The sequence below is a fragment of the Carassius gibelio genome, chromosome A9 (assembly GCF_023724105.1).
Source record: "Carassius gibelio isolate Cgi1373 ecotype wild population from Czech Republic chromosome A9, carGib1.2-hapl.c, whole genome shotgun sequence".
Lineage (NCBI taxonomy): Eukaryota > Metazoa > Chordata > Actinopteri > Cypriniformes > Cyprinidae > Carassius > Carassius gibelio.
The window spans coordinates 20,768,370-20,781,609 of NC_068379.1; the positions used below are offsets into that span (position 1 = coordinate 20,768,370).

At 36.7% G+C, this 13,240-nt stretch overlaps 1 protein-coding gene across 1 annotated transcript in view; it reads left to right on the forward strand.

The window, feature by feature from the left end:
- The window catches only part of plcl1 (phospholipase C like 1), a 56,998-nt gene extending 47,108 nt beyond the window's left edge, over positions 1-9,890 (forward strand). The window contains exons 4-8 of the mRNA XM_052606280.1: positions 783-1,145; positions 3,925-4,128; positions 5,191-5,266; positions 6,196-6,305; positions 7,169-9,890. Coding sequence (XP_052462240.1) covers positions 783-1,145; positions 3,925-4,128; positions 5,191-5,266; positions 6,196-6,305; positions 7,169-7,336 — 921 coding nt within the window. The 3' untranslated portion in view covers positions 7,337-9,890. The remainder of the gene's footprint in view (positions 1-782; positions 1,146-3,924; positions 4,129-5,190; positions 5,267-6,195; positions 6,306-7,168) is intronic.
- The last annotated feature ends 3,350 nt before the right edge of the window (positions 9,891-13,240 follow it).

The following is a 13,240-nucleotide window of genomic DNA, read 5'->3' on the forward strand; positions in this document are numbered from 1 at the left end:
TCTCTTGTTGCTTGGAGCTCAAGGACATCATGCAATTATAAGTCATGGGAGGGGTACACCTATCAGAGTCCCACTAACTAACAAACACACACACACACACACATACAGAGGAACAAATGCACATCCCCTGGAGGGATCCGATAGAATGCTTTTGCATCTTTTCCTGCGTCTCAATGTCACGTTAAATTATAATTATTTGTGTAGAACTTTTCACAATTTGCATTGTTTCAAAGCAGCTTTACAGAAAATCATGACGTTTGATAAAATTTTAATAACTTAATGTCGCGTTTTACACATTACAAATACAGACTTCCTGTTATTTTCAATGTATCTTTTACTATGTGAGTGCGTTAGTTATGTGAACCTCTAACAACAGCTACACAGTCATTTTTGTAAGTTGTTTCAACCTGTAACAATCCCTCAGTTATTCATGTTGTGCAAGATGCATGATTTTGTTGACTTGTGTCCTTGCTTATTAATGTGTATGTTTGTCCTACATAGCCAGATGTTCAGGTGATTGTATGTGCATGCAAACTATTTCCATATTTTAGTAGATGAGACCGTGGAAATGCACTTTATGTAAATTTATCTTTTAGTTACCATATTCTGCAGTTACAGTGGTACGTTGTTTTAGTGCTTGGCACAAAATTTTGCATGCTTCAGATTTCAGAATGTCTGCTCATGTGTCAAGTGTCTGTTTACACACTTAAAGCTGCACCTGTAGAATGTTGCACACCTGAAGAAGCCAAAAAATAGATTTAATGTTTGTTTTCTTCTTTCAGGTGAACATGCCTGAACTAGCCCTGCTGCGTTTCGTAGTTCTGGATGATGATTATATAGGTGATGACTTCATTGGCCAGTACACCATCGCTTTTGAGTGTCTACAGCCTGGTTACCGCAATGTGCCCCTGCTGGGCCTTGCTGGAGACCCTTTGCCCCATGCCAGCCTGTTTGTACACATCGCCATCACTAACCGCAGAGGTGGGGGAAAGGCCCAGAGACGGGGTCTGTCCGTCAGGAGAGGAGTGCGGCGTGGACGGGAGTACGTCACTCTGCGTAACACGGGAATCAAAGTGCTGGATGATGCTTTCCGCCCAGCCAGCGGACCTCTGCGAGAAGCTACAGACCTGCGAGAGGATGCACTGGTAAGGGAGGTGGTGCTTGTTCAGACAACAGTAATACTAGCAATTTGACTTCTTCACTACTTGCCAGCCACACCCTGCTCAAAAGACCAAGATAAAAAGGCTGAAAAGACCATTGGTGCAGCAGGCGCAATGATATTAGGCAGCGCCTGAAAACAGGCTTATTGGAAGTTACCTAGCTGGGGACTATTTTCACGTGCTAATATTTACAGGCAGCAAAGTTCATTGATTATTACGCCAGAATAACAGTATAGTTCCTAGCCATATCAGCCTAGAAAATCGCAACTTTTCATTTTCCGTCAGTCTTGGTACACAACCTAACTACAGAAGAGTCAAGATTTAAATGCAAAAAATTTAGAAACTCTTTAGTCATTTTTGAGTGAGATGCTAACGGTCTAATCAGATTCAATGATCTATGCTAAGCTTAGCTAAAAGTACTACCGCCAGACCCGGAGATTGGCTGAATGGATTGACAAAGGTAAAACTCAACTGTTTAACTCTAGGGGAGTTGGAAAATGAGCCTATTTTCAAAAATAGTGGCTTGTCCCTTTAAAAATCAGCTGACATGAAATTGCAAGTCTCAGTTCTGAACATGTAAAAACCAGACACCTCCTCAATGGAGTATGGCCAATCATTGTGAAAGCAAAGCTCAGTTCACTTGCCATTTCTGGGGTTTAACTTATCTAAATTATGCAAGCACACACATTTCTAGCATTACGATGTGTTGATCGGAATTTTCAAGTAAGCTCAAGAAATTAAACCAAGCAATAAATAAATAATAAAAACAAATAAAAACAAACAAACAAAACCACCACAGTTCTGCTGACCTAGACTCTGTGTAGTCAAGGTATGATTTATGGGTGAATGTAAGGAGAGGAAGGATGGAGGGTAGAGTATCTGTGGGGTCAGGTGACAGGGCCAGGATCCGATGCAACTGCAGTGTGTTGTGTTGAGGAAGAGGAGTTACTCGACATCCATAATTACTGTGTTTACAAAACCTGCTGATCTCTGAGGTAAACACACAACTGGACCCAAAACTAATTGAACCATTACTTTAGTCTTACCTTTGCGCAATTACTGTAATTTGTATAGTGATTATTAGTAAAATGATAAATCTGTTGCCTCACACACCACAGGTATCGAGCATCGCATTAGTTCAGTCAGGTCATGTTAGTCACGCTTGCATCAGCTGACAGTCAGCTGTTACTGACGTGTACCAATCCAGTCTTGACACCTATCACCATAGGTCTATTTAAATTCCCATTCTTCAGCGTCTCTTCCATTGCATCGCTGCTTGCAATTAACTCCCTCCTCCTACCCCAACTCCACCAACTGAACCTGTATCCGATTTAACTTAATTCTTTCTTTACAGTCTCTTCATTGGAAGCATTCTCTATCAAATTTGTTTACAACTCATGTAATTGTGAATTGTTTCTATATATGCTTATAATGGTTCTGTTCTGTAACCCAGGGGGGTTTGTCTTGCTGCTCTCCCCACTCTGTCCAAGCATGGCTGCATGGACAGGCGTGTGGAGTGTTGCCCAGAACATAACCATACCGCCAACACTAACTGTATGCAATTATAATTGTCATAAATATACTTGATGGAAGTGGTCCTGATTGAAATATATTTCCGGCTGTGCTAACCAGACTATTACAGACTTGTTTGTGATATATTTAGCCCAAAGTCATACTTATCTTTCTTTAAAAGCCTTTTGGTTTTATACTTTCTTATCTAATGCAATGACATTCATACATTTTCAGTGTCTAGATTCTTTATGGAGCCACTTTATACTGTACATAGACGTTATCCTTTCATCTCCATTCCTTTTTCTTGTATAATATATCAGCGACACAACATTTTCCACTTTATTCACAACACACCCTATGGACTTCTTTCTCATGCGAATAAACAGATATACAGACTAATCACCAACATGAAGCCTCCTGAACACACACATTCATCTCCAAATGGCTTTGTTAATCACGGTTGTGGCTGTGTGATTCTGCCAGGTAGGAAATAGAAACGAGCTCTCTATCTGCCAAAATTTAATGAAGGGAAATGTATGATAAAAAGCTGAAATGTGATTAGACTTAAAGCTGGGGCTTTTAGCAGTCATACAGACATAGAAAACAGATTAATTGCACAGGTTTATCTGTCTGTATAAAGGAAATTATTCATTATTTTGCCTCTGCCTCATGATAGTAGCTTTGCATATTACAAGCAGTGTCAAACAATATAAATGTCACCATTTTTCAAGTTTTCATACTATTAGCTGTCTTGTATTTTAGAGATCTTGCTGTTGTGGTTGTATACTTTGACTACTCTACTATTCAAAAGTTTGGTGTCTAATTTTTGTCCATTTTTTTTTTTATATTATAAGAATTTTAGCAAGGTCACATAAAATTGATCAAAATTATATAATGTTTAATGTTACAAAAGAGTACTATATGTAATAAAAATAAATGCTGTTCTTTTGAACTTTTTTATCTTTTAAAGAATTCTGAAAAAAAAAAAAGTATTCCACAGAAATATCTCCACAAAAATATGATCAATGCTGAAAACAGGTGTGCTGCTTAAGAAATAGTTCTTGAGCCTTAATCTTTCAAAAATATAAAATCTTTTGGAAAAGTGCTGAATTCATGTTTTTTCTGTTTATTAACATTCCATTTTTTTTGTGCTTACCAAATTGTTACTTACCTTTATCTCTGTCTCTTGGGTTTACTCAAGTATTTGTGTTAACCAAGTGTGTGCCTGTGTGCATGTTTTCTCTTTCTTTAGAGTGCCACAGTGGCTTTTAAAGAGCAGTGTGGGCTCCCCCCGACGGCCACACTGAAGCAGAGCATCCAGAGCTTGGCCACGAGGCTGCAGAATCCAGATGGGCCCCCAAGTGCCACACTCACTCTGAAGGAAGGTTACCCATGCCTGGAACCTTTGGGCACCTTGACTGACGCCACTCGTAAACTACTAAATGGTTATGACACTGTAAGAGATGGTTTATGTAGGCTATTTTAATGTCATGCATCATTTACATGTGTTTTTCTGTCAGGCTGTTGTTGGTTCAGTTTCATAGACCATAATAGGCCAACTTTATGCTGTTAAATTTCTGAGGCATCTCTAATGTACAGATTTCATTTTTCTAAATAAGCCAGAGAGACCTTTCTCTTTATGTAATCAAAGCAATTTCTAAAACATTTACTGCTGCAAATACTACTACTGACTCTGGGTCCTGTTGTGTGTTTGAGTCCTGGAGAGCCAGACAGCACTGACTGGCAGGATACATTATATAAATATCTTCACTGTGAGAGAGGGCAGCAAGGGTCTGCTTAGAATTTCAGTGCTTAAAGTTAGTAATAGAGTTCTCAGATGTGTTTGAGGATTTTTGTCAGAAATTAGACAATAGTTTACATACATTAAAAGTATAGAGCTATAAAATTAATGTATAATGTATAATTTAGCTTGGATAAGTCATAGAAAAATTTAATGCAAAATTAAAAGCAGTTTCTCATCCTTGAGGAGACTTGTGAGATCACTATGGGCATTTTTGGAGAAAATTAGTCCTTTGGGTTCACGTTTTTAAGCATATTAATAAACTGCGATATATTATTTTTTTTTATTTTTTTTATTTTTATTTATATTTATTTATTTATTAATTAATTATTTTTTTTAATGTAATTTATTCGTGAAATGGCAAAGCTGAATTTTCAGCAGCCATTAATCTAGACTTCAGTGTCACATGATCCTTCAAAAATCATTATAATACACTGATTTGGTTCCGTGTTGACAGTTATGCTACTAAATGTTTTTTTTTTCCAGATTCTTTTTAGCAGTCTTTTGTAGATTATATGATGAATGGGAAATTCAAAAGAATGGCATGCATTTTAAATTGCAATCTTGTGTAACATTGTAAATGTCTTTACTGTCAATTTTAGTCAATGCAATGCATCCTTACTAAATCAAAGTATTAATTTCTTTCTGAAAAAAAAGAAATCTTATTAAAATATATGAGCAGAGCATAATATAGTACCTGTCTTCATCCTTCTTCAGATGATCTCTGCTAACAAACAGCTGATAGAAAATGCAGATGGAGTGCATGACAGAATCGCACAAGTGCAAAAGGAAGGTGAGTAGAGGTGTGGGGAAGAAGATAAGTGGAGGATGAATCCTCTCTGTAATTTCTTTCTACCCGAATTATGTTTCAGTCAGGCCTCAGAGGATGTGTGAAAATCTTGAGAGAAAATTCACAGATTCTCAAATTTGCAGAGTAGATCCTGTCATCCACAACACACACATTCCCCATCAGCTGCAGTGCAGCTTTGTAATCTAGTTATTTGATGCAGTATTCAAAGAATGTAGCTTTGGAATGTTTGATTTGTTTTAGTGCCTATTTTCATGATTATACACACAGCATCTCCCGGACATGGCTGCTTCAACACTAACCGTGGTTACTGAAAACACACCTATTACGGAAATATTTCCACATAGTGATGTAGACATGTTGGGGGCGTGTTTAAATGAGCCGTTTTAGTGCGGCACGGCAGAGTCTTAACTTTGATGAATATCTATTTGGATTTGAGACTTTAGTCTTTGCAACTTTAGGGATCTTATCTATGCACAATCCGCTTGTAACACTCCAAAGAGAAAGAAAAACTTGAAAAAGCATCATATGACCCCTTTAAGGTTTTACCATGGTTCCTGCCAAAATACTGCAGTTATACAGTTATTGTTTCTTCCGTAAAACCTTAATAAATGGATCTTACGAAAACAAAGAAAAGTTTGTGAAAGTAAATGCTTAAAACACCCGCTAGAATAATTTCACTATCTGTTCCTAGCCTCACAGATATTATTTGCTCCCAATTTAAAAAAGCTGGAAACACTATATCTAACCAGAGGATGAATAGGTACATATCATCCATAATTTGGCAGCTCAGTTCCTGCAGAAGCAGGTTTGCACCATAAATGGCATTTTGAAAATCTCAAGATGGGGGAAAAAAAAGAGAGAAAATGATACACGTTATTCATGTGTTTGTGTGCTATTTTATGTCCTCTTAGGAATGGTGTTTCATGAAGATCTGCCCAGGTTGGTAGAAAAGGAAAATCTGAAAGGCCGTAAACAGAGTAAAGCTGTGGAAAGTTTTGCTTGGAACATCACTGTGCTGAAGGTAAATAGCCTGACCTTCTCTTTCCTTCCCTCAAATAGCCTTGAATTTTTGGATAATGTGTTCACTCTGGTTTTAGACGAGAGGGAGAAGGGCTTCTGTTGTTTTGAAATTCTATCTTCCAAATGTAAGTCATTTGACCTTATAAATACAGCGTGCGCGGTGGACTTTTGAAACCAGCAGGTCCTTTCTCTGGGTTTGGCCAGTTTTAGTTAGTTGGAAATTTGTTTCAGTTCCATTTGATGTTTACACAGTTTATGGTTTATAATCATAAAATGATCATGCAAAAGCATTTACCTTACACTTGGGACTACAAACAAAAGACATTACAATAAAAGCTATGAAAATCTCTCTTCAAAGTCTTGTTTGGCTATTAATAGTCACTGTATTAGAGCTTTAGTCGATAAATCTTCTATATCCTTTGAAAAGGACATACTTTTTAATGAATTAGTTTTTCTCAGTGAGGGGCAGTGATCTATATATATTTAGACTGAGTTATAACATTTTACATCAAATTTGAGGTAAAAAAAAAAAAATATATGAAAATAAGATTTATGAAATGGAGTAGTTTCTTGGTTTAGTGAGTGATTCAGTAAGTCAAAGACAGTCACAGATTCCTGAATCAATCGGTGCTTTTAAACAAATCTAAAAGTAATTCCAGAATTCACTCATAAAGACTTATCATTTGTCCCCACCTACTTGTTTAATTGTGTAATCTGCATAAAGAGTCATTGAAAAATTCCCACCACTAATGCACAGACTGTGAGCCTGTCTGAAACAGCAAATCAAATTCATGTTCCAGAACTAACTGATGTGCATCTTTACAACAAACCCAGTTTATGTAAATCATGTCTCTCTTTTTTTAGGGTCAGTGCGATCTCCTACGAAGTGCTAAGATGGATGCTTTGGATACGCTGAGGCAGCTGGCATTGGCCTGTGAGGCCTCCGGCCTGACCTTGACCTCTGACGGTCACTACACCCCTCACGGCCTGTCCTCCAGACGTGGCAGTAGCCATGGCAATGGTCGCAGCTGAGCCCTAGAGACTCGCGGTCATTGGGAGCACATTTATTCATAGGTGAATGAATGGTCGAATGTGGGACAGACAGATAGACAGATGTGGCGTCTCAGATGAACTGATGCTAGTTGAGGCATTTGTCCTTTATTGAAGTGGGTGCTTGGTTTTAGCACAGCATTGACCAGATTTTATTTGAGGACAGAACAAGCAATGTTCTTATCAAGACATACTGAATGAAGGATGTAAAAGGAATTCAAGTGAATTCCTCAGCGATATAAAATGACTCCTTGTCAACAATTTAGAAAACATTCCTGCAATATTTAAGAAGACTTTAACATAGAACTTCTTGTAGTTCACAGACTAGAAATGTTCTTTCGAGCAGACAAAAAAAAAGTATCAATCTAAAACTGCAATTAATGTCAAAAACAGAAGACTCATTAGTCTTTGCCCTAGTTCATGACAAAATCACCAAAGTGTGGAGTTGGTTTACTCAGGTTAGCATGAACACATCTCAGAAATACGTTGGTCTGCATCATCTTCAGGGCTGTATCTCCCTCTCTGCTGTCACTCAAACTGATTGACAGGTGATGCCCACCAGCAGGACAGCACCATTTTTCCCTCCAAGACTTATCCAGTCCAAAGTTTATGGGATATAATTGGTGCTTCTCCATTTAAGGAAACCATATCCTCATCTTCCGTCGTCACCAGTGACATGAATCGTCTTAAGCTCATTAACAATGCAGAATGAAAGTAGGCTTTGTTAAAATACTTCTCGGTACACCCTAACAGTGTTAACTGAGCCAGTTTCTCAATGGGAGGACAAGTATTGGTTACACCACACAACCATGTAATGCATTTGGAGTTCAGCACCTTGGATTGGAACAATATTACAAAATGATGAACTACAGTTTGGGTGAAAAGTAACACTTTTTTTCTAACACACATTCCATGGCTTGATTGGAAGAAGACTTCAGATGAGTCTGCTGGTATGGTCATCACACTTTTTTTTTACATTTTTGTTATAAAGACAAAAATGCCACTAAACATGGCAAGAATTATTTGATTAAAAAAGAAACTAACTCTTATTTAAAAAAGAAATTAAGCACTGAAACAACTAAAGTAGATAAAAATCTAAAGTATATACTGTTTTGTAATATCTGACAGTGTGTTAGACAAGGAATACATTGGCAGTATACTGCGATCAAAGACAGACAATAAACTAGTTTTTGAAATTGTACCTTTTTCTTTTCACGTTAACAGAATAACTGAAATTAGATATGTGAGTTTGGGAAAAATATATATATATAATTTTTCTTATGGTAGACAAGTTAATGTGTTAGGATATTGTGTATGTGAACGTACCTGTGCAAGGGTGCTAATGTAATTTTGTGTGAGACGTTTCAGTGGTACTTGTTCTGAATGTGAATCTGATGCCTGATCGGTTCGGACAGTTGTTTTGAAGCAAAACCCTGACTGTTGGTTGATGTCAGACATTTCATTTTAGAAGACCAAATGAGCATATTCACAACAGTGAATATGTATAAATCGATAATGAACAGAATGAGAAAAGTCAAAACATTTCCACATGTGTCTCCGCAAGTCTTTTACTCTCTTTTTGAACTCTTTTACTCTTCTTTGTACTGGTCTCTACTACTTTTTATGTATTTACTTTTCTCTTCCTCTGTCTGTGCCCTTGTTCTCTTCCTGTTCTCTCTGAAGGGCGAGCTATCAGTGCCTGTTCTGTGACAGTTTTTGTGTGTTCACGTCTGAACTGAATGTGTACTAATTCCTAAAGTGTTCCTTAAAAAACAAATGGTTTGCTAAAGAGTGAACAAAAAATGATTATGTAAGAGAATTGTAGATATTATATCTTAAAGCTTCATAGTTATCCCCTTTACTCTGTGTGTGTGTGTGTGTGTGTGTGTGTGCGTTTGTAACACGTAACCCATGTTCCTCATTGGACCTGCAACTCGGAGGATCTGTGTACATGTAAAGGGTCAAAATCTAAATAAATGACCCATTCACAGTATTAGCTCTCCGTTCCAGTTTAGGTGGCTCTTGTGACCAATCAGACATGTGAAGTGAGCTGTCTTACTTTAGACGGGTACCCCATTGAGGAGCACTTTAAACAGAGCAATCCATTTGGACCGTTCTATTGATTCCTGCAGTATTAGGTAGTGGTCAACATCTCAGACGGTGCTATATTACACTGCTGTTTGACGTTAAACATAATGGCTAGCTTAATGAGGAGCATTAATCCAGCTGTCCTAATATGCCGTTTCTGGTTTTTTTCTTTCTCACGTGTGGTTACCATGCGTTTGTTGTCTCTGCTTTTCCTCTGACTCTTAAAAAATTTAATCTATTGTTTAAAATATAGTTTTGTGGCATTCTTGTTAGCAGTTGTTGTCCTTGTATAAACAGAGTATTTATTAATGGTGACAAGTGTGTGTTAAACAAAGTCAACTTCAAAGCTGTGTTGCTTTTATTTTGAAATGATGGTTTGTATTTTATAACTAATAAGTTGATGTAACACAGATGTGCCCCCAGACTAAATAAAGCTATCTTTTACTGACTGCTGTCTCTTCTGTTAACGGTTAACTGTTGTCTCTTATCAGTACTGCTGGAGCACGTTAGCCATTTAATAACTTGTGTTTGTGAATAGGATGCTTATCCAGTCCGCTTAACGTTATTTTGTGGTGAAACGGTAGCTATCAATAATGACTTTGGGACATTATTCCAAGTAGCCAGCAGGTGGAGTTGTTTCCAGTCTTTAAAATCAGAGGATTCTTGCAGGACTGTTGCTACCACAGAAGTTATCTTCTACCTGTCAAGCCTGTTGGAATTATTTATTGAAATATTTCTTATGTGTACCATGTGTATTTTGACTTAACTGCAGTATAGCATCTAATCAAGAATTTCAAGTATTTAAGTATTTGTGCTTCATCAGTGTACGCCAGCACTTAAGTAGACAACGAGTGGATAATAAAACGATTTATTTAACTAAATTTAATTTTGATTAATTACATATTTCTCAGATCTTCATATCTTAAATATGTATATATATATATATATATATATATATATATATATATATATATATATATATATATATATATATATATATATATACATATATATTTTTTGAGTTTCTTACTGAAAAATATATGCATTTAATGAAATCCTTTTCAGTGTGAAGTGGCCTCAAATTTCTCATTGTCATGACAACGCGTTATTTGAACTGAAGCTTTATGCTTTTTATTAATTGGTAATATCTATATCCAATTTGACTACTAGCAACTATTGTAAAAACAACTATAAAATCGTCTGTTTGACAGTTTCCGGATTTTGGTTTCAAAAGTTAAAGTAGGAATGTGTGTGTTTTTTTTTTTTTTTTTAATAAATATAATAGTATGTTTTTGGTTGGATAATTTGACTTTTAACAAAGTAACATTTGGACACTCAAACTTTACTTTTTGCAATTATGATGCGTGAAATAAGATCTTATTTCTCAGATAGGTTGGCTGCTATAAACCGGGAAACGTGTTTTGGCTTTTCCACCAGCTGTTGTTAGCGAAATTACCTCTTGGTGGAGACAGTGACATAGAATTACGGCGAGAAATTAATATCCACACACCTCTCTAGTAGTCTACACATTTAAAAAGGCAGAAAGCAGAAAACAAATTGGTCTCATTTGTCAAATATTTTAATAAAATATATTTATATTTCTTTTCTTTTCTCTATAAAATTTCTTTAGTCACAATTTAAAATAGATATTTTATCACACACACACACACACACACACACACACACAAAAAACGTAAAGTTGTTTGACCTTCACCATAAGAATTGAAGCATGCGGTGTCTCTGTTTCACGTGGCATTGGGCTTCATAGACACGCACCCCACAGGAACAGATGTAAAAACATGTGACACTGTGCCAAGCAGACAGGTGAAATGACAGGCCGACAGTCTCTAATGCAGCGAACATCTGCCTGCTTTTGGTTTGTGTCAGGAGCATGCGCAGGTTTGCCCTCAGATCCTGCCGGAGGCCACAAGAGTCAGAGTGCAGCTATGAAGACATTCTTCAATTTTAATACACTTCGACATTCTATAATGGCGAAATAGATCATTTAAAAAAGATAAATAATTTTTTTTTTTTTTTTTTTTTTTTTAAACCTCCATTTTAGATGTTTACCATGAACATTTAAGCAGACGCTTTTTATATAAATATATTCAGGCTATAAATTTTTTTTTTCTTTTAACCAGTATGTGTGTCCCCTGGGAATTGATCCCACTGCCTTTTGCATTGCTAATGCGATGCTCTACCACTGAGCCACAGGAACTCTAAACCATAGAGCTTATAGATCTAGATAATGTCTCAGGAAAATTTTTGAGAGGTAAAGATGTGTCTGTATTGATGTAGAATATATTTTAAGTAGCACAGTTAATTTAGACCTTGAGTAGCTAACACTTGATTTCTTTGGAGTGACTTTTACTTAACAGCAGTGAGAGCAATCAAATCTCTGACACTAGTGTTAAAACAGCTAGCCATTAGCGGCTTGAGCTCTTGTGTTTTTGTCAGGATTTCTCACAGCAAGTCACATCGCTGGGATGTTTCTTTTGCTAAAGGCGCTCACCAATGATGACGCTGTGCTTCCCAACGCTAATAGGGCTCTGTTAATTTTAGCCTGGTGTGCTCCTCAGAGGAGAGCCACTTTGAGTTTAATTACAGTCTTCCTGAGGCAGCAATTTCACTATGATTTTGGCAGAGAAGAAGGAAAAAAACAGGATAAATGATCACCTCTTAAAAGTGTCTAAATTGCATCTTATTTCCCCCCTCTTTTTAACCACAACAAAAGGGACGGGCACAATAGCACGGCATGTTTCCTCCCAATCTAGCGCGATGTGACCAATTACCAACGCTATTATCTGAGCTGTATTAAAGATGGCACAGGAGGACTGATGAGGTGTGATTGAAAAGTTTGTGATGTAAAGTTTCTTTCCAGCATGTTGCATTTCCTCTCTGAGCTACAGCACATTATTAACTGTCTAGCTTCACTCTATTTGTATGGCTCTTTTCAGAACTGTCCTTTCAGTATGCTTTAAGCTGCATCAAGTATGACTATATTGAATATAAAAATGTGCTATTAACCTCACTTCATGATGTGTTTCAAGATTGTGCCTTTGGTATAGTGTCCTTACCATTAGTAACATCCAAACATACTGCGATCTGGGTTTGGCAGAATCACACTACGAAATATAAATGATCTGACAGAATCTTAATCAGAATCTCAGTAATTAACCAGGGATAAGGATGAAAATGCAACATGTGGATTCCTCTAAGAATTGTTATCTAGCATTATACATTTTCATTATATTTTATTTAAGTTTAGACACTTTAAAGACATTCATTTATTTGCTTCTGATTGAATTGATATAAATCAAACATAAACATGACAAACTATAAGTTATATGTTAGAAATAAGAGAAATATCTTCATAAAGGTAAAAAAGGCCCATTAAAGAGGTCCTATTATAATTTTTCACCTTTTCAACTTTAGTTAAGTCTGTAATGTTGCTGTTTGAGCATAAAAAGATTACAAAGTTACAAAGCTCAAAGTCCATTTCAAAAAGAGATATTTTATGTAACAGAAATCACTTTTCAAAACTACAATGAATGACTCGTTTGGACAACAACACATATTTTTCAGGATTTGTGATATCATGAATATTGACGAATAGGACGAGAGCTGGTTGAGCTGCACTAGAGAAGGCAACGAGTATTATTACTATGTCGAAGACATGCTATCTTTGCCAGGCAGACAAACTTTCAATCACGCTTGAATTGATTTGATTTTGATGCAATATTTACACTGAAGCTCGCAGGCGGCTGTGGTAAGGGGCATGACATTTCCTGGCCAGGC